The sequence below is a fragment of the Taeniopygia guttata genome, chromosome 3, assembly GCF_048771995.1.
Source record: "Taeniopygia guttata chromosome 3, bTaeGut7.mat, whole genome shotgun sequence".
In the NCBI taxonomy this organism is placed as follows: Eukaryota; Metazoa; Chordata; class Aves; order Passeriformes; family Estrildidae; genus Taeniopygia; species Taeniopygia guttata.
The window spans coordinates 25,551,074-25,573,998 of record NC_133027.1 but is presented as its reverse complement, the minus strand read 5'-3'; the positions used below and the strand labels follow the sequence as shown (position 1 = coordinate 25,573,998).

Sequence of the window (22,925 nt, the reverse complement as noted above, 5' to 3'; positions counted from 1 at the left end):
AACACTTTTTTAGCACCTTTGGTTAAAAAGTATATCTAAAATTATGGGTTTTTTTTCTAATCATATAATAATTATTTGAATGTTAATAAAACATCACTTATGCAGTTAAAAATCTTACTGTCCTAAATATCACTCTATTTAATGCTGTGTATAAAATGCTTTGTATAAAATATAACATAACATAACTACTATTATATAAAATATAACATAACATAACTACTACTACGCATAAAATAACATAACTACTGTTGTTGAACTAGAATGCATCATAAGTTCCCCACCCAACACTTTTGAGGAGAATATTTGGAAATTAAGACTTGGTAAAATGGGGCCCACGTGTGCCATGTGATTACTTCATGCTTTCTCATAGGAGTCATATTCTAAACTCTTACCAGCTGACACAACAGGACCAGTTTAGAAACACTACAATTAGCTGCTGCTGCAGATCAACAGGAGATTGTTATCTCCTGGATTGTTATCCAGGAGATTGTTCTCCCAAAATGAGAGAAAGCACGTACTCAGGCAATGCTGAAACATACACTTACAAAGTTACTTAGTCAACAGTCTCTCCTGAAGGCAAATCCTATAACAGAGAATTGATTTCTTATTAGTACTACATGACCGCTTTCACTACTGAAGGATACATCATGGCTAAGATTTTCAGTAAATCCGTGGATAACTAAAAGTCTGTCTAAACACAGATATCTTTTGAGTCATTACTTTTTCCACAGATGCTGGTATTAGACTGCACAAATCAGTTTTATGTATTTGGGATAAGTAACATGCAGGTTGTGAGTCAATGCCCCAGAGAGCTCTAGCAAGACCATCAAAAGGAAATACATTTTCTTATGAAAAAGTGCAATCAGACAGCTGACATAAACCCACTTGTTCACATCAAGTGATTTTAGAGTGAATATCCTGCTCAGGGTCACCCACCTGGCTTGGGTTGCAGAGTGGTGCAGTCTCAGAGTGCACAAACAGTGCCTTTCAGGTGAAGTCAACCATGAAGTGGTACTTCAGGAGTCCACCAAATTCTTCCACCCGCTAACAGGCTTTCTGCTCAAACAAAACCCTCCCAAAATACATTCTGTAGGGGTGTAGAATCTCCTGCATCAGCTATTTTCCTTTACAGAGCTGTTTCTATTGCACCACATTGCAAGCTAAAGCAAACATACCCTTCATTAGTGCATTCAAGATTTAAGTAAGGGAAGGATCAGGTTTTATGCAAAAGATTAAGAAAATCATTCAAGATTAAAAGAATATTGGAAAAGAAAGGAATGTCTCTTTTTTTCTGAAAAATAATCTGATTTATAGCACTTAACTGATAATTACTAGATCACAATCCATAAGATTTCAAGGAAAATTATCATCTTCAAATATTGTACGTAGTTAAGTTCACTCTAACCAACAACTTTGGGCTTTGTAAACTACTAGTGAAATCAACTGAGCTGTATATGTGAATAAATATTTAGGTGTGTAGTCAGGAATGCTTAAGGAAATTAATCAGAGGCTAAGTTCTTCAACTATGTCCTGAACAGAAAGCTTTTTCTGATAAACCTACAAACTCCATATTAGCATGATTAAGCATGTCTTTAAACATGCAAGACACTTAGCTCATTGATTATTAGAGAAAATTTTTGTTAAACTTAGCTGTTATTTTGAGTAAAAATAATTTGGGAAACATATTTTTTCAATAAATGTCCATGGGTATTTTGAACCCTTAATGCAAAGCTTAAATTTTCAATTGACTTTCCCAGTTGAATTGTCTGAGTAAGACTATACACCCCTGCCTATTTTGACTGTGACTTTGGTAGTAAATCGATGCATTGAAGCCTGGGGTTTGAATCTATCTGCCTGTCCTAGTGAAAATTATTGCTACCACAAACTATATACTGGGAATGGTCCACAGGCTAGCTCTCACAGTGCTCTGGAAGAATGGAAGTTAACAGGTCAAAACAATGCCCAGGATGATTCTGAGTTTAACTAGACAACAGGTCAAAATATCATATTTTTGTTTGTTTAATTTATGGGTATAAGCACAGCTGTCCAATAATCATTAACTGACCAAGATCTACTGATTGTCAGGTCCCAGAACAGCAGTGCTTCAGACACTTTCCAATAGCAAAACAGATTTTGAAATGTTGCAATAAAAGGTAATTCCTTTAGGACGCTGGGATTTTTTCAGTTTTTACACTAAATTGATTTTCAGAAATTCAGATTAGTGAAACTGATCTTCAGTGAAAGTGGTTGACCCTGTAAAATGGCTGGAATTATAATCCTGTGTAGTTAGTTCCCAGAATTCATATTCTGCAGTATCCCCCAACAGAAATGTCAGAATTTGTACACAAATGAAATGGTCTCAAATATACAACGCAATGCCCATGCCTTTGAGCAAGCACTAACCTTCTGTTCCATAAGCAATGTGTTTGTAGGGATTGCTGCAAATGCCTTGTAGCTTGTCTTGATCTTGTACTGCTAAAAGGGTAAACCAGAAAGCAGGAACAGAAGTAAAACAAGGTAGAAGAGAGAGAGGGAAGAGAGGGGAAAGGTACGACAGAATGAAAGACAATTACAATCATCTAGCAGACACGTTGCAACAAAACAATGCTTATGTATTTCCTAAAAAGAAAAACTATTTCTTTTTAAAAATCTAGTGTTTCTGTTAAGGTTTTAAAGTCCGGTAACATACATGTTTTGTTCTTAGTACTGAAGTACAAAAAAGAAAATTCCCTCTATATTAGAGCTTCCAAAATAAGTTTAATCACTTTCTGCTGATTACCACCCTTAAATGAATATCAGGGGAAGCTGTAAGTTTTTTTCCAAGTTTTCTTGTGAATGGATATGAAAATGCACAGCTACTTCTATCACTGCATCCATCTCAACAACTTTTGCTGAGTGGTGTGATCCTGAACCATTAAGTCAGAGGGTTTTCTGTGATTGGCTCTCATGAGACTGACTATGATCCTTAAATGCTAAATTGCTTGCTTGAGTGGATAGGTCATTTAAGTCTTCATGTAGCTTTTCATTTCCTGAATAAATAACTCTACCACCCAAACAAAATAAGTATAGGAACTTTCACACTCTTAACAAAACTAACAGAACTGCCAATCTAAACCATACAAAATGTAGGGATTTGGGTACAAAAATTCTAAGATCAACCTTAAAATCTATTATTTTCAAATAATTTATATTTTATATTATATTTGTTTACTCAGTTATTTTTAAATCTTTGCAAATCATATTTTTTTTTACATTTCTTTGCAAATATAGAGGCTGAATTCAGTAATTTTTAAAAAATTTATGAGATTGTTCTATACTTATAGGAGTTCAAGAGGTAGGATTCTTAATCACATGACTGTTAGAATTTTTACTCTTACTATTATTATTATTATATTAAATAGGTTTTTGTTACATTGTTCCCTTACAGGCAAAAATTTTACAAAAAAGTCGTAAATTCACACAACAATAGACTTTTAAGTTAGTGATTGATTATTTCTGTGACAATCAGTCAGAAATAAGGTTATTTGTTAATCAGGTCAGGTTTTTTAATGTACCATTACCTGCAACGGTAAATACTGGTGATCATGAGATAACAGTCTGAAACAGCATGTTGCACTTTGAGTCATTCTTTTGTTTACTCTTTATTTTCTTTATATCTACTAAAGGTCTTGATGACAGCAGAGTGGGCAAAATTTTAACTCAGATAAGAAATTAATCCACACACCTGTCTTGAAATAGTGTAGGGCACAACCTTTTAATTCTTTCTGTACATAATATTGTTTTCTTTTGGCTTCACTCAGTTGGAAACTAGAGAATGAGTCATTCAAGAAGTCCGTAATCACAGCAATCATACTGAATGAACAGCTTGACAAAGCAGATGAATGCAAATGCTGGAATTGAAATTTTTTCTATTTTTCAGTGGGAGGGGCTTTAGAGCTTGGGATTCTCATTCATATGAGATTTAGTGATTCTAACTTGGATGTCTACCATTCAGTTTCCTCAGTCAACACTAATGCTTTTTATAATCATAGGCATTTCTATAGAATTAATCTAATCCCCAAAGTAGGCAAATGGAAAGGTAAAATAAATTTATCTTCTAAATACACCATATTCTCTCCATTAACTGTAATAGAATCACTTAAATTGTGCTTGGATATGTAATTTTCAAATGTCAAAAGTCATGTGAGTTGAATCCTGCCCTTTGACCATTTAGACAGCAACACTGCATAGCTCCATAGATATATTTATGCACATACAAAAACTATATGCAAAAGTTTACTTATGGATAACTAAACTTACATCTAATTCTTTTAAACTAAAATAAAATACTGATCACTGAGATGGAAGACTGAATTCCAAATATTAAAATAGGCATATTCACAAAATGTATTCTTGTTTGATAATAATTGAAATCCAACTAAAATTGCATCATTGAACATGTGAAATATGTCTTCACCAGCTCTTAGGATTTTACATATGATGAAATGTGCATCATATATGAAAAGAGAATTATGATCACTTTGAGGTTAGTTGTACTATTATATTAACTAAACAAAGGCATAAAAGACTCTTTAAATCTAACTGCTTTCATGTGCTTCATGATTTCCAAATACTGTAGAACCTGTGAGAAATGTGCTATTTTTGCAAGTCTGAGATGAGTTGAAAGTTTTAATTCAGTTTCTCATCTCTATAAATATGGTTCTTTACACATTCGCTCATGGTTTTTAAAACTATTTTTTCAATGCTTAAATGCATGTAATAATCTGCTTCACAGGAATCTAGCAGCAATTTTAAACAGCCATGGCCAGTTAGGTCTGTTGGCCTGCACCATGGTACAGCCAAAAGCAGACCAATTCCAACATCAGAACTAGGACAAATGTCAGTCTGGGGAGTTTGAGGGAAAATGTCCCAGCTTTTTTTGTTCAAATGATCACCTAGGGCACACACAGGGAACTGCAAAATGTGCTAGATGTGCTTTAAAGGCTTAAAATCAGTGACCAACCTTGGTACCACAGAGCTCCTCATGAATAATCTTTCCTGTGTTATGGTAGGTTTTGCAGCTGTGGTGAGCTCCATGTTGCTAAAGTCAGTTTGGTCCCCAGCTGTTTTGGGTAGATCTATATGCATTCCTGAGCTACACTGGAATAGTAATAATCAAAGACTATAGAAGCATGATATCCCATGAAACCACTACAAAGTTTTTCAAAACAGAAAGCTAGAATTTCTTATTCTAACAACTGTTCCTGCAGAATTTATCTGTCCCTACTCTATTTTACTGTCCATTTTGCTATATTAGGTCCATGAGAACATTATCAAAGGATCTACAAAGTCTAGGGAGAGGGCTTTTATTTCCTGTGGTCACCCAAAGCTGACACTTCACACTGATCCGTGGATTTATGTTTATATTCACTTTGCAAAGCATTCCCATTTTTAAATCATTAACAAATATAAACCAAGGGAAAACACGTGCTTATATATACATATACAAACAGTTAAACAAATTAATAGGTTATCCTTTCATTTGAGTTACTTGGTGCATGTCCGAATTCTGGTTTAATAGATGTTGGTTTAATGTGTGTCTTAATGTTGCTGCAATGATTGTTGAAGCAACATTAAGGTTGAAAGATTACACATGCCAAATTATACACACCAAAGGCAAGCACTTTTTAGATGCTTTTTCCCTTGATGTTCACTTAACACTTTCATACATGAAAAGATTTTGTCTTGCGTCAACAGCCATCAGATAAAGCAATCTGCTTTTTGTCTAGTTATAAAGTTGAGCTGATTAGTACGAAAGAGACCTAAATACTGCTTAGGATGTTAAAGTTGTCTTTCCTCAAAACTTTTCTTTTTTTCTCTGGAAATATACTGAGATTTGAGGCTGAAGCATCACTGGACAGCCTGCTACCATTAACACATCAGCAAAGTTCATTGAGCTATACCATAATGTAGGGATGGAAATAAGTGAGAGCAGAAGGGGGGTTGAATGGACAGTATTATTAACAGTGGATGAAGTCTCCGACTCACATTTTAAAGCCATGAGAGACCTCTCTTGCACTGAACATCTTGCTGCATGAGATTTATATATTTTAGGTCTTCCACATCTCCAGATGAGTCCGCTTTGTCTACGTGATTAAAAATTAGACCGGACTAATGGTCCAAGTCCATTATACTGGTGGACACTCTCCCAGTCTCCATGGGATGGTGGGGCAGTTTCAAAATTGCCACCATATTACATGATAAAGCAGAATTAGTAGGGAAAGGAACAGAAGAAAAGACAGAAGTATAACAATCTCTGGGAATAATAAACCCAGGCAATAGCTCTGTGTCAAAAGCAGAGAATTTCTTTACTGCCAGAGACCTCACAGTGCTTGATGCACCAGCTAGCAGCAACAGCAACTGTTTCACAATCTGCGGGCTTGGTCATGCATTACAGTTTGGTCACAGGGGCTTTTTTCTGGGAATTTCTACAATTTCATATCTCTTTTTGTTTCATTAACTAATACTGACAGAGTGTAACAACACTGTACAGCTTTGCTCAGCACAATGGCTCCTCTTGGCTTGTTTGGATTTTTAAAGAATCATTCATGACAATTGCTACTTCGTGCTGATTTTAACCTCTCATTTCCAATTAGCATTTTTTTTATGTCACCCCTGCCATGGCCAAACTGTTAGGAGTACATCTGACACAACTTGATCTGGCAGGACAGGCTGTAATTTTGTGCTGTGAGGAAATAAATCAATAAACTATGATAGACTTTGTGTGATGGACAGAACTCAGATATGAGTTGGAGGAAGGGAACACAGCACAAGGAAAGCATAGAGCTCAAAAAAAAACTAAAAAAAAAGAGGTTGGGAAGCCTCCTGCAAGCCTGGTGCCTTCTGCAACAAACTCCTCCTTTTTGCATAGCAATTTCTCTTGTTTTCACCTACCTGCTGCATGTTTTTGGATACCCTTCCCTTCCCTTCTCTTTCTTGAGATACACCTTTAAATCCACAGTGTGACTGGTTCCCAAGACCTCCTGCAGCAATTGCCATCGTTGCTCATTCTCACTCTGCAATGGCTCTCCCGCTTTTGGGTGGATGACAAACAGCAGGAGCATAGCTGATCTGCCAGGTGTGAGACTGGTATTTGCAGTAGTTCAGGCTGTAGGAAACTCGGCTTTTCTTTCCCTCTCATCCTCTGTCTAGCACAACAAGATCAGAGGAGTACAAGAGAAAAGAAAGAAGCAGGAGACCGTCCTCGTCTTCCCTTGCTGGCCTTTGGCCACATAGTCTTTGTTCAGGCTGAGCTCATTATTACCTCTGGGCTAGTCCCAGGGTGGCTAGGGTGAGGAAAACCTCCTGGGAAGTGAGGAGGACAGGGGCAGGATGGGGTGTTTGGGAATCACTTTTCAGTGGAACAGTTCACATCAATTAGATTAAACTGCTCCTTGCTCAGCCCTGCACCTCAGATCACCATACTTCTACCACTTTCCCTGGGAACACATAAGGATTTACTTTAGAATGGGGTGAATAGAATATGCTTCAAAGTTGATTTTTAATACACCAGGATTTTAGGCAAGCTTCACAAATATGTGTACCAAATGTACATCAAAGCCACTGCACACACACTCCATCTTTAGCAGTAAATCATCATACTCAAGAATAAAGTATCTTCTTTTTTATGCTAAAGCATTCCTACAATATCTTCTCCATAATACAGAACACAGTGCTAGCAATTTGAAGGGTAGGATTTCATTTTCACTATCTTCACTATTGATACAAAACCCGTTCCTTTTCCACATTTTTTCCACATCCCGTTTATTTTGCTAGCATTCTGCAACATGGATGTGATTTTTTTTCCTACAGGGACAAAGAAATATTATAAAATAAGCATGCACCAAGAGTACCTTGGGTTTGATGTTTTCATGGTCAGGAGGCAGGGAAAAAGATTGTGGTGAAGTCAGCTCTCTGGGTCTTGATGGCAGTGACTTGTCTGAGATGGGAGATCTGCACTTTAACACTGATGAGGTAGCAGAATTCTCAGGTCTCAGAGAGGAGTTAGACCTAAAATTAGCTTGCACCAATGAAGAACTAAATTGTAGTGGATGTGAATTAATATTACCAGTTTGTGGAACCAGTGGGGTGGAGTGAGGCCGTGGGAGAGACCACTGCTTTGAGATGCTAGAAGGGGTAGGAGAGGAGGCACTGATCTCCTGAACAGATGTTTGGGATGAATCTGATCTAGGTCTAGAAGGTGAGTGCAAAAGACTTGGGGAAGGAAATGAGTGTTTTTCTGGGGGAGAAGACAATGCACCACTAGGACTGGTAGAAGCAAGCAAAGGATATGACCGACAAGTAAAGATGGGCGAGTAAGTGTGTACTCTCTGAGACTTCTGAGGTGCCCGGGAGCTGGAGGCAGAATAGCCCAGCCCTTCTGGAGAAGGAGAGGTGGGGTATGCAAAGGAAGAGGGAGTTGGGGCACAAGGAGGATGCAGTGAAGACTGCAAATCTGGAGAGGCAACTGTTCTTCTATGGGAGGAGAGAGGAGATGACAAAGAATGTTGGCAGTCTGGAGAAAGTGATTGAATAGGAGGGTGCTTTTTAGGAGAAAGGGACCTCACTTGCGGGGTGGGATCAGGCTTGGAAGGTAAAGGCAGATGCTGAGCCCATCCTGAAAGCCAATAATCCTCTTTGCTGGGGGAATCTGGCCTTATAGGAGGGCTTGAAAGAGATTTCTTGGGGGTTGGGGGAGTTGTTTTGAACTTTTGATCTATTGCAAGTGTTGAGGAACTAAGGGAGCTAGGAGAAAATGTGGGACAAGAAGCAGGAGAAAGTGGCCTCCGCTGAGAGGAGCCTGATCTCAGAACAGCAGTCAAGAGAGTCAGTCTGGTTGGCAGAGGGGATTTGACTCCTGACTTGGCTGAATTTCCTCTGGATAATGTTTGTGTGCAAGGCTCATTTATACTACATATGGTTGAAGAGGACCCATAAAGAGAGGGTGGAGACAAAGGTTTAGGGCTAGGAGATAATGAATGTGCTATTACATGTACAGGGAGAGGAGAGAGAGCATTCAATTTTTTGGAAGAACTGCAGGATATAGACTGAGCTAAAAATCCTTGAATTTCAGTTGAACATGGAGGATTGGAGGAAAGATTTTGACTCCTTGCTGGAACACAGGATGTGGTGAAGCCTCCCGTTTTGCAAATACAGTCAGGTTTATAGAGATTTGGTATTTGTAGGTTGTCAGACAATCGAGGAGTGGAGTACCAACTCTTTGATGCAGAAGAGGATATTTTAGACATTGAGGGAGATGCACTATGGGAAGCAGACTGAAAGTAGAGAGATGAGTCTTGCTTAGAAAACCTGGTTGCTGACTGCCAGTTGTTACAGGAATCTTCCAGCGAAGAGGCTTGATTCATGTTAACCATGGCACCACACGCTACTTTCTGATTAATTGGAGAAATTAAGTGGACAGCAGGTGGTTTAGAGGAAAGATGATCAGAGGTAGAAAGAGTAGAAATTAACTGGGGAGAAAAAAAAAAAAAAAAACAGAATTGTTAAAATAGGTGAAACTTGTGGAACTGTTAACCACCCCACATTTCAGTCCTGTGGTCATGCGTATAGGGTTTCCATTAGTACTGCTGTGTAGGTTAAAAGCATTGGGCTGTTTTAAGCTTGAACATAGAGCCTGATGGATAAGGTATTTATGGGTAGGTGACTGACACAGATAAGCTATATGGTACTTTGGGTTTATGACACTTCATTTTTGTTGATGTAAACAAGGTTGAAGGCTAAAACCCAAGACAGTAGTGCCATGAGTGTCTGGAATCATGTGATGCCATCCACATTATGTAAACACAATGGAAGGTAAGAAAATTGCAATAATGTCCCTTCTCACTTTGCCTGTTCACTGGAAAGCAGCCTTTTTGAAAATAGGATTCAAGTCAAGTGTTCTTTTTCTCATCCAGTAAACAACTGAACTGCCCTTCTGCAGCACTGTGATATCAGAATGAGAAATTTGCTTGGAACAACTTCAATCAGACATCCAGTCTGCTTTTCGCTTCTCCTGTCATTCACAGAGCAGAGCATTTGACAGTTCACAGGCATGTGAGAGTCCTTATCCCCTTCTCCACAGTCTTTCGATACACTAATAAAACAGTAATGAGCTCTTTCATGACTATCTTTTTTCTTGGGTCTATTCTAATTAGGATTTGTCAAAACTAATTAGAGCATACAAGTATATTATCAACCTGTTATACAGTTTCATGCTTCTAAAGAAAGAAATTCTCTCAAAATCTTCCAAGTTATTATAATGCTGAAATTAAAAACTGAGGTATACACAATATGAATAAAACAGATCAGTATGAAATCATTATTAAAATCAACTGTAAAACCAAATGGATACAAATTGTCACCTAACATTTGACTGAGCAATTTGAAAGCAGAGAAATTGACTCCAATTTCATCATACTTGATGTAAATATAAGAACACCTATTTAACTACTGTTAGACACCCTGAAAATATTATGCAGCTCCATGAAAGACTATTATACTATTCAGTTTCAACACACGACTTGCTCATGGCTGTGGTTCAGCCTATGAGTTATATTTTTAATGCATATGTCTTACCCATAATAGAGACAAACTACTATGATTATGATTATGTAATATAGTATTGATATATCACAAAACAAAAATAAAAACAAAACAACTAATTTTCCAGCACATGCTGGAAAAAGCCGTGACAGAAGAGCAAGACTTAAAAGCTTTCAAAGGCAAAAATATGCCTAAATACAGGCTAAATACACACTTCAAAATCCTATTAGCCCTTATAACTTAAAATCAGTGAGCTCTTCCTGCTAAATGATACCATACAAATAGCAATCCTTTAAAACCAAAGACTCTTTCTCTGTAAGGTAACCTCAGAAAAGCCAGGTCAATGCTTTATTTATAGGAATAAACACATAACCTCCGAATACCTTTACAGCAACATGAACTTCCCCTGTTTTATACATGTGTCAAAGTGTCCCATTTCAAAGTGGAAAATCAATGGATGTATAGAGGGCAAATATTAGATATAAAAATTAATGTTGTTTATATCCTTGTATGTATAGTCTAGTCAATTGAGAAATTAGGACTCCTGTTGAAAATGCTGCTAATTAAGAAGAAGCAAAAATACTGGAAATTGAGAGTAATTTACCAGTATTTAATCACTATGAAAAACTATTATTAAATATATCATGAAAGATAAAATTATTTAACAAGTTGAAAAGCAGTGTGGTAATAAATCTGATAATTCAGAGCAGCCTCCTAAAGTTAATAATGAATTCTGGAAGTTAATCAACTAGCAAAACAGAGTTGGGGCATGTAATCTCTGTATTTCAAAATAGAATAGATAAATTTCCCTTACAAAGACAACACATTAAAAAACTTCATAATAAAAACCCATGATGTACATGGACTTCTAATTAGTTAAAACTTAATAAGATTTCTAAGCAGCTACAAAAATGCTCATGGTAGCAGATGACAAATATGCTCCTGCAAGTGAGATAAAGACATTTTGCAGTACTCTTCTGTTTAAATACCACTGAACATTTACGTGCTCAGCTAATTGAGCCATTAATCAATTATTTTGCTATTGCGACACAGTATTAATAACCACATCTATAAATTATCAACCTCCTATTTACAGGATCAGGGAATCATAATCAAAGTGGGTTGGAAGTGACTTCCAGAGGTCATCCAGTCCAGCCTCCTACTCAAAGCAAGTCTCTCACCAGCACCAGTGGCTCCGGTCAGCTGTGGCCATGTCGCCTCAGTCTCCAGAGCTCTGATGGAGCTCCAGCACCCCCAGGCAGCCCGTGCCAGTGCTGCACCACCTCCCACTGAGGAAGCTGCTTCTGATGGCCAGATGGGATCTCCCACGCTGCGATCTGCAGCCATTGCTGCCTCACCTGCCCCTGCATAGAAGAGTTTGGCTCCGTTGTGTCCATAACTGCCCTGTAAGTGGTTCTGGGCAGTTCCCAGATGCCTCCTTGGCTGTCTCTTGGTGGAAATCAACAAAGCCAGCTCCTTCAGCCTCAGCTCACATATACCCCAGACATATTTACACTTTTGTGCTGGACCCCATTCCCTTCCTCACATCTCTCTTGAATTTAAGGGTTGCTGGCCACCAAACTGAGCATGGCTTTACAGTTGTAGCCTCAATAGTGACAGGTGAGATAGAATAACTTCCCACAATCAGTGGAATTCTTTTTTCTGTTCAGGTTCTCTATTGGATTAAAACCCTCCTGCAGGTGAATTGGATTCATGCAGGAGAAGTGAGTGACCAAAGTAGATTTGTGGTTTTTTGGTCTGTAATTCAACTACAAGCCTTTTTCTCTTCTCCTGAGTACCTATACATGTTCCAAAAATGCATGAAGAAAGTTGAAATAGGTGGCAAGGTTATGTTAGCACAAAGGGATAAAGGCACTTGAAAAAGATCTTGATGCTTTGTAGTTAATCATTCCAGAATTATCAAAGTGGACATAATACTAGTATTGAGCCCTGCCCAGAAGACCTTCAGCACATTTGAAATGGCAGAACTGAGCTGGAGATAATGATCCTTCTGGAAAATGGTCATTCTGGTGAGGTTACACTGTTCTGGAAGGGCACAAAAGATGTGGTTAGTTATACCAGCAAGACCCTGAAAGATGTGCTGGTCAAACAGGAGAAGGGAAAGAGTGCGCAAACTGAGACCCCAAAAGGCAGAAATCATGTCTGAGTGAATCGTGTCTTCAATTTAGACCAGATCTTGGGCCCAGTTAACCATGCTTTGACCCCAGTAGACTCTCCTTATAGATAAAAAAAAATAAAAACAAATTACCTACAAGGACTGCAAGCTGAGAACCAGAAAGCCAGAAGGAAACACCAGAAACTGTGGAAAACTTGGAAAAAATCCCTAGAGACAGCGCAGTAAATCAGCCTGTGAGCTGAGACTCAATTAATATAAATAGTATTTAGTCCAATTTCTCCCAACAAGGAAGGTGCATTGTCCAAGCAATGGCATGAGTTTGTAGGGAACCCTGACTCATTTGTCTGGAAAAACCAAACCAGATGGCACTCAATGGACAGAGGAACATCAAGTGACTTCAAGTAACTGAAAATCCTTCCTATTACTGATCCCCTACAGCAAGTCAAGAAATTTCTCCAAGTTGAGCTCATGCCCTGACATTCAGGGAAGCAGATATCCCACTCAACCCAAAGGGTAAATTCCCAAAGGCAGGAGTCAGTCTGACTCTCTTGCATGGCTAGACTCACTTTAACATTAGAAAAAAATTAAAAAGGAAAAAAAAACCTCACACACAATACATAAACATTATTACCTATATTATATTAAACTATTATTATGGAACTATTAAAAATTTCCAAATGTGACCAGAATAACAGGTTATGTTTTTCAGACTTTGAATATAGCGTGGCATTTTCTAACATCAGTCAGGACCTCTATGTCTCACAAAACAGAAGTTTCCATTTTTTTTAATGCTTTCCTTTTTTCCTTTTGTTTAAACAAAGTCAGAAATAAATTAAGCTGAATGTGGCCTTCTGCAATGCAATGGTCCCCAATACTCATCCTTGCTTTTTTCACATCTGACAGGAAACTCATTGTCTAATTACGCTTTTAAGTTAACGTCATGTTATATGCAATAACTCTTAAAAGTGACATGATACTGCCCTTATAATCCAAGAACTGAAATTATAGCCCATATATGGAGTCCTTTGTAAAAAGGAAATGGATCAACAGATAAACCATGCATCTCTAATCTTTTTGTAGTTTTTCCTTAATTTCAGAAGTGATGATCCTTCATTAGATAACAAGTCAGAAAGAGTGATGCCTAAGGAAACCTTAGGACCAGAACAATACTGAAAGGCAGCTTAGTAGAAACATCTTTTTTATGAAGCAATAGAGATGGCTAAAGATACTGAGATAAGGAAGACTGAGGAAGTACAGTCTTAAAAACTTGTGACTAAAGAATATTGACAAGATATGCAATTACCCATATTACATACTGCCTCTCTTCCTGTTCAGGTCAACAGTTAGCAAAGCTGGACTTAATTTCTTGTTCTGTGCAATCTTTAACTTCTGTTACCTCACCAGCCAAACCCTCTTTACTTCTCAAGTCACCAGAAATTTAAAGACCCAACATAGGAATTCCTCTGTATAGTATTCCAAAATTCACCCAATATCTGTAAAAGGATTTTTAAAACATACCCAAAAAGCCTGAACATTGCTAAAGTAAATTTGTATTTCCTCAGAACAAGTATTCTGTTATAGGCTGCTTCCTCTATGTGTGCTTACCTATGACTTTAACCTTCTTCATGGAAAATTCTCACTGACTTTACTGGGAGTTTCTCAGAAGAAATGAACATTTGATACTGCTGTGAATCCCAAACCAGAGTGGATTTCTTATCCACAACGTCTTCAATCATAAATTTACTCTGAATTTTTATGAAAAATTGAGTAGCAAAAGTATTTCAACACAAGATAGTAAATCATAGAAATCATTTTCAGAAACAAAGTTGCCATGCTTAACATTTGCTTTTAAATTATTAATGAAGAATTGCATTTGCAAGGTATGCTAACCCAGTCAAGGTCAAAGGAAATGCCTGAATTTATTTCATGTGACATGGACATTGTTATTTTGCTAAGGATGGAATTTTCCATTGCATATACACCTTTCAATATATATCAGTATTCTTCCCAAGATGGGAGACATTAACTTTTCATGTAGTACTTTGGAGTGATGAATTTTGTAAATGAAACATTTCAAAGAATTTTTTGGAAATGCTCCAGGGAGAATTGAAAATTTAATAAGTCAATAAATGCACATATAAAGATCCACATAAAATAGAAATTTCATCTTCATTAGTTCTTTACACCTGTGCAAAGTCAGGTATACCAACCAACAATCATAATAATAGGATTTTTACGGCTTCTTTCTCTTGCATAAAGGACTGCAAGAGGTGCTGAGGAGAAAACAGAATCTAGGTCTGGGAAGTCTGATGCTAATAATTCAAATGATCTCGAGGCTCCATTGATTTCAATGACCTTACCCAATTTAGACTAACTAGGAATCTAACATGTCCTGATTAACTTGCTGCCATGATCAGCTGCTCTTAAAGGAAGTCATAGATCTGCCTCATCTGCTCCACACACACACACCAGAATCATATGGAGAGGCAGCAAGTCAGAAGGGTTAGGCCACCTCCTTAAGGTCCAAACATTACAGAAATGGCCAATGAAAATGTTAATTAAAGAAAAAATTGACCCAGCTGCTGTACAAACTGGCTCCATATCCTGAAAGGTTTAGAAAGCAAAGTTTATCTCTGGAGTCTAAAGAGTTCATTACCTGATTCTTTTGGGGATCAGTAGTACTGTGGGAAAGTGCAACACCTGGAAGGTGCCCATCGCCAGGAGGTTTCCCTGCCTCGGTGCCAGGGGAAACATGGGATGTGGTCAGCAGCTGAGCACTGATGGGACTGTAGCCATTGGAAGGCTGATGAATGTTGCTTGAGGCAGCATCTCCTTCATCTTCATCACCGGAGTCCGTAATCAGGATAAACTCAGCTTTAAAAAGGTCATTCTCCTGCATTTCTCCTTTGCTTGAATAACACCTCAGGGACTGGAAAGCCGTTCTGGTGCTGTCTGTACAGACAGTGGACACACAGTCTTGTTTGGCCCCACTCTTTAAGACCAGCTCATCAGAGACTGCATCAGACTGCAAAAGATACAAGGAAAAAGATCCCAATTAACTGTATTTTATTTGTGTTCCCCAAAATGTGAAGCAATTTTGGCTTTAGGCAGTGGCTGTCTCTGCACTACCAAAAGTGCAGTGGGCAAATGAAGAATTTAGGCATGAGTACACAGCAGAAGCCACTTCCCCAGGGAGTTCCAGCTTCCAGCCCCCAATCAGTGCTGTGGGGCTGCATTCCCAGCAACTCACAGAGCAACAGGGGGCTCTGGGCACAGCGATGGCCTGAGACTCAGCTGGCACAAAACCGGGCAGGAGGGTGCAGTCGAGCCGAAGGAGCTGTCAGACCGCACTACACCAGACACGATGGGAAGGCACACCAACTGCAGGATCCACGGAGCAGACAATGCTCCCCAGAGGAGTCTGACAGACAAATCTGGGACAAAACCTATACATATTAATGAAGAAACAAAAGCCCTTAAGACAAGGCATTCTTCGAAGAGAGCAAACAGACTCAGAGGTCAGAGAGCTTTACTGTATGTACAAGCTTCGCAGCACAGACCACAATTGTTCCTTGTATTTTCTGCAATTTCCACATCCAGTGTGTCACTTCTCAAGCATCCTTTGGATGAAAGCAGGAATAGTGCAGACTATGCACATGACACACATACCATTAAAGCATTCAGTATTGAAACTGCTATTGTAAATCATGTTTCCCTCAAAGGAGGAATCAGGTAAATTAATAGATGTATTGTGTTCTGCAAGAAGAAGCCTCCAGATGGGGCTCATATTTGACTACTGCTTGAGGAACATGGTAATTACAAACTTCCACTTCATTGTCAGCTCCGTGAGTCCTGGAGTTCAGTTCTTAGAAAAAATATTGGATCACAAAGGGGCATATCGCCACTATGAGTTTGATGGTGTTATTTTGATTATCTGATGTCGGTTGTTGAAATAATGTTCAGGTTCTAGACTTTTTAGAAGAGGGACTAATCTGTGCTATGAAGGCCTCACAATTGCATCAACTACCAGAAAAGTTTCCTCTGTCTACAGAGAAACACATGGGGATGGACGACAGCAAGACCTGATTCTGCTTTACCCTGATCATTACTTATAACAAAACCAATACTGAGCAGCTCTAAATGTAACTAATGAGTTAAACTATCTGGGGATAATATTCCAGTGAATGTCTCTTCAAAAACATCCATCCTTTGTCCAGACCTAACCCCTTTTTCAACAGACAGGACACTGAAATGCTGGAACATGTTTAGGTCAGAGGGCTGTGAACTCCTGTGAAAAGTTTATTACATGGAACACCACCCAGAACTGCAGCCCCAGCAATATCCCAGGGAAAGAGCTTTTACACAAAAGCAGAATTTCCATAAGCACTAATATTAACCTGAGAATTGTGGTAGCCTTTCAAGCAGCATGGAATAAAATAACACATTAAATGTTGTGAGGCAGAAAAGGAATAAACAAACAAAGGGTTGACTAAAGGAAGGAGAGCCAGGAATGTTGTGCTGCTGGCTTCACATTGCAAGAAATTACAGGGACAAGTTTTCCAAAATCAAAAGTTTGCTTCCACTTTAACGCATTACTATGCAGCTATGAAAGGAACTGGCACCTTTCTGGAAGCCACAGCATTGGCATTTGCTGAAACCAGGATCTACTGAACAGCTCCTGCTCAATTTCCATGTGATAGCATTCCTTGCAGACCACCCTTGCTGTCATGAAGATCTAGAAGAAATCCCCCTCATCTGCCATTGCATGACTGACAGAGCACAGAATTGAGATGATCAAGGGTTTCCTTCCAATATAATGTCTGCCAAAGGCAAAGCAAACTATTGAGCAGACACTTGCCTTCTCCTGCACAATGATTCCCCATCTTGGTAATTAAACAAAGCACAAGCCAAGAAACCATTCAAGAGAAAGAGCTTCAGTTCAGCAGTGCTTAGAAAAAAATTTTCTTTATCTTTTGAAGAAGTGAAAAAAGTTATGCAAACAAAAATCTACCGTATTTACAATTTTTTGGTTGCTCAGATCCTTTGGTTCCTCTGGAATTGTCACAAGGAACTTAGAGATATCCACAACCTCAAAATGAGTTGGAAGCTGTCCAATGGATGGTACAAATGTGAAGGTCAATGGTTTAGTCCCAGATTCTTGAGAAGAGACCTACAAAACACAAAATTAAATCAGCTTCTTTATCCAAATAAAAACAATTGTTATCAGAGCTGAGATAATATGAATAACCTGAAATAATTAATCTACATAACTTACATGTCTGTTATTAACTCTACTGGTCACTGTTTTGGTGGGATTTTTTAATTGGCTAATTGTGTACTAAAGCCTTATTTAACAAACAAAATACTGCCTTGGATATACTCATCAACATTCTCTATATTCTAGTGGTGTGACACAGCAGACAGGAGAATTTTGTTTGATAGCTTGCTCTTTCAATTTTCCATAACAAAACCAGAAAACCATATTCAATCCATTTCAAGGCTGTTTTTATCTTTGTTTAACTCCACTTTAGTAGGAAAAAAATTGCTTGCAAGCTAAAACTATGGTTGTAAAATACATAAAAATAGACAAACAAGATTTTTTTTTTTTTTCAGGTGGGAGATGACATTAAATCATGGTATTATTTATATTCCCCTAGTGTATATTATTTTCTTATAGTTTAGAAAGCATACACAAGCAAATACAATTACTGGATTTCAGACAGTTTCAGGTTGCTAGATACTGCATTAAGCAGTGACAGGACTGTGCTCCTTTTAGTTTCACTCTTAACAATTGAGAAACTGGTACTTCCAGCTGGTAAAACTGGTCATGCAACCTAAGCTGCTTCACAGAAACCTAGACAAGCAAATATAATGCAACTAGCCAGAAAACATAAACACTGCCACAGAGGGAAAACAAAAGAGAAATATTCATTGCTTTAAATTATTTTTAAGTGCTTACTTCCATTTTATAGATTTTTTTAAAAATACGTAAATGTATTTCAACATTTTAAAATTTAATTTTTTATTGAACAATGCAAAGTGGAAGTAACTACTTCCTTCTTTAGGGAAGAAAAAAAAATTTTGCACCTTTGTTATATACTCATTTACCATCTCTCTCTGGCTGATGTTTCTAACCTTGAAGAACTGAAAAGAAATGAACAGGCTGGATTTCCAGCACTTCATTACATCTATTAATAGCCACTCTGATATGTAGAGGTAAACAATAAAGAAAAAAGCTTAAAAATCAAATATATATTAAAAATATATTAAACTTCTTAATATCTTTTCTCCATAATCAGTAGTAACAGCAGAGGTAATTCAATATCATACATTCCCTGCTGCTGGAATTCACTTGAATCAATAGAGTTACAGTGGCAGAAAAGTACCAAATGTGACATCTATTGAATTCAATACTAAGGAATTCTGGTTTATATTATATAACCAATATAATGCACAGGAAATAACTTATTGTTTATAAATTCAGCTTCACATTAATTAGGTTTTTGAAGAATAAAAATTATAGAGTTTAATATTAATAACCTTTGAATACCCACTGGTGTTTATTGGTAGCTGCATAATATATTGCCAAAAAGCTTCAAAACAAAAATTTATTCTAGATTACTTCCATGAGCTCCTATGTCATCAATTTACAAACAGTTTGTTGCATAATTAATACCATCAATTTACAGCTGCCCTGGGGATAGTAGATTAAATTATATTAATTATTGTTTTCATTACCACAGCTTCTGTAGTCCTTAGTTGTAGAGCCCATTTTTATCATCTTGGTTACCTTATGAACACAAATGAACACTTCTATTTAATCTCTCATATGCTCTATATGCATTCAGCATACTGCCTATTTTGTAATTTAAATAGAGGTTCCATTGTCAATGATTGCTTCTCAGGACTTCCTTCTGGAATACAGATTGCTAAAGTGAAATTCAATATGCTGGTTCACGTTACCACTTCTTCCACCGATTTGTTAATGTAAGTCATTCCATTAATAAAACAACACCCTGAGAAAACCTCAGACTTGAAAGATCTAGTTCTTCCTTTGAAGATACTTATTTGTTTAAAGGACAGAAAAGGAAATTATGAGTAAATAATAGCAAAATAACAAACGTGTACATCATGGAATAGAAATATGTTGGCTGAAGCACTGTTTTGGTCAGGGCACTAATTCACATGCCCACAATTCCTGAGAGATAAATATAGCTCTGACACTCAGAAAGAGCAAAGCTAACACCATTCACCCAGCCAGGGAGAGGGGCTATCCAAAAACACAGCCTGAGTTCTGTAATCTCTCCTTAAACTCCTTTTCTATGTTCTGACTAAAGTAAAACCATAAAGAGACATTTTCTCCACCTCAAGACAGAAAAATCTAGTCAGATGGAATTACCAATGAATGAGATGTAAGAATCTTCAGCCTATCTTCATATCCTGACTCAATATAGCTATCACAATAACCTAATACAGATTAGCTGTTAACTGTGTACTGTGAACTCTGGCTTTTCTAAAACCTTTTAGAAACAGCAGCAGATGATCATATGAACACCAACTTTCTCTCTGTGAGACTTCAGAGGAAAAAGTTAAACCCATTCCGAAAGTCCAGAATGGAATTACAGTCAAGATGAAGTTTGTGCCAAAGTTCCCAAGGACAGCTGTGGTCCAGAAGCTTCCCCAAGCTTTATGATGTGCCCATTTTATCACCTTCAGCAAATCATTTGTGCTTCTTTCATTACATCAACACACTCAAATGCAGACAAGTATCTTTTGAAAATTAATGTGTGATGTGTGTAAAGCACTAGAAAGAGCAAATGAACAATAGTAGAAAATTTTAATCTATTATTCAAAATCCAAGAGCTCATTCAGACTAAGTGGATTTTTTCAGACATCATTTTAATTAGCTCTTCATCCCAGCAGACTTTATGTAACTGTAATTGCTCTTTGATACTGCTCTACACGTATGCAGCTAAATTTGAAGAAAAGTAAATAAAAATAACATTCAATTTCCTCCTATTGCTAAGGACAAATACCTTGCCTGTTATGCTTACTTGACTTCATTAAATGCAGTATGACTAAATGGTCATAAAATATTATACCCTAAGATGACCTGGGTCTTTAAATCATATTTATATTATCACTGACACCCTTAAATGGCTTATTTGTTTCTAGTCTCCAAAACTTCTTAAGAAGCAACATCTCCCAAGTTAAAACACTGTGTTGTGCCGTCACCCAGGCACCAAACCATGGCTAGGTTGTCCCAGACCCAGACTGCCCCTAGCTTCTCCCTCAGCAGGTAATCACCACTTCCTTCTGGCTGTCCTGTGTTCATTTGACTTGTGGATCAATCAGAAATTAAGCTGAAATACTGTTGCTGATTTTGCACTATTGTGGCCAGGCTTGCCATCTGGCCTTCCATAGAAGGCAGTCGAGGACTGACAAAAGTAGACTGGAAAAGTTTGAAGGCAAAAGAAAATGTTTTAAAAATCAAAACTAAACAAAAAACTGATGCTGTCTAACATGCACATGGACTGGTTATCAAGTATTTTTATATTGTTCATTGTCAGAAGACTTCTGAGGAAATGTGAGACTTCAGACTAAATCCAGTGCCTGCAGGTAAAGAAAAATATCTGCTTGAAAACTGGAGTCCTTACAAGGTCATAGGACTTATGCCCGCATATGTAGAGCATATTATCAGATACATTCAAAAACTGATATATATAATATATATCAGATACATTCAAAAACTGATATATATAATATATGCTTATGCAATGTCATGATACCTCTGCCCAACAAAAAAGGCTGCACACTGGTTAGTCACATTAGTATAGCAGTGAGGCAAAACAGATCCCGGTTTTCCAGTCCATTTTTGAACAATTCCGACTTGATTACTCAGTGAGAAATTGAAAGTTATAATTTATTCTTTTTTCCTGTAAGTTTCTTGCAATTTCAGCCCTGTAAGAGAGTCCCAAAATGCCGCTCTTACCCTCACAGCAACCTTAAAGCACGTTCTTATTAATCTATATGACATAATTCCCCTCATTGTGTTTTCCCAAAAGTCTATGCCTATCAATAAGAGGATGTTGTTTTCAAAGCAAGCACTGGGAGGATAAACAAATCCCTATTTACATCTGTCAGATTTGAGACATCAGACTTGTGGGATGATGCTAGCAAGGAACTTCAATTTTATAGTATCACACATCAGCCATTTGCCTTTGGTGTCACCAAATGTCTGAGCAGTTGAGGGCCAGAGGGGTTTTAGCCAGAGCAGCTCCCTCCCTACAGAGCTGAGGCTCGTGTGGGGTGAGTTCTGCCACCACACACTGAGCACTGCCAGTCCTGCCCACAACACCAGAGGAGAATCAAGCCTAGAGGTGCAGCCACCACAGGTGAGCATCTCTACTGTTCTCCTTTCAAGAACACATTGCAGAGCACGTTCAGTAACACAACAGTGATATTGTTGCAAGAAATGCATTTTGGAAGCAGGTGATGTGCATCATCACAGCTGTGCCTGCACATACCCCTGCATGTGTTGAAAACTTATTGATAGAATGACAGAATAATCTGAGTTGGAAAGGACCCATAAGGATCAATGAGTCCAGCTCATTCTTTGTGTTGTGACTGGCCAGGGATTGAACCTACAGCCTTGGCATTCTTAGCATATGCTTTAACCAATTCAGCTAATACCCTAGCAGACCATTAATTTTGTACAATGGATTACCTAGAGAGTGACTCCAGAAAAAGGATATATATGTGCTAATACTACATGTCATGCTTTCATAGCTTGAAGACTGTTGAAGAAAAACAAGGGATTTTAAAAGATGCTTCCAAAAGTACAAGGACAAGATAATAGCAGAAGCCTTGAAAGTGCAAGTGTGGAATAGAAGCCTTAGGGTTACAAGCACAAATCAATTATAATAAGTTGTTACTCACTACAGGAATGTAACCTTGTGTGCTGGTATTAAGGATAACAGAGCAAGCAAAGAACCAGTATCTGGCATACATAAAACATACCAAACACCATCAAATTTAGATATAGGATGTGCTGGCTGATGAAGGAGGAACAAGTAAACTGTTAACAAAGACAGTAACTTCAAGTGGGCCCAAAGCACAGATTAAGCCCCACCATCAACATCACTCACCTTCCTGCAAACCCCTGGAGGTGCTGGCAGCTTCCACAAAAATGCATAGAAAATAAAAG

General features: G+C 37.9%; 1 protein-coding gene across 11 annotated transcripts in view; it reads right to left on the bottom strand.

Moving 5' to 3' along the window:
- MLIP (muscular LMNA interacting protein) overlaps positions 1-22,925 on the bottom strand; it is a 133,241-nt gene that overhangs the window by 41,995 nt on the left and 68,321 nt on the right. For 4 of the 11 annotated variants that reach the window (XM_072926449.1, XM_030267353.4, XM_030267354.4 and 1 more), the window contains exons 2-5: positions 17,730-17,888; positions 15,375-15,743; positions 7,893-9,509; positions 2,404-2,475 (exon numbers count right to left, since the gene is read on the bottom strand). In XM_072926449.1, coding sequence (XP_072782550.1) covers positions 2,404-2,475; positions 7,893-9,509; positions 15,375-15,743; positions 17,730-17,888 — 2,217 coding nt within the window. Of the gene's footprint in view, positions 1-2,403; positions 2,476-7,892; positions 9,510-15,374; positions 15,744-17,729; positions 17,889-22,925 lie in introns of those variants that run through there. The other 7 variants (XM_030267358.4, XM_072926451.1, XM_072926448.1 and 4 more) reach the window with 6 other exon arrangements.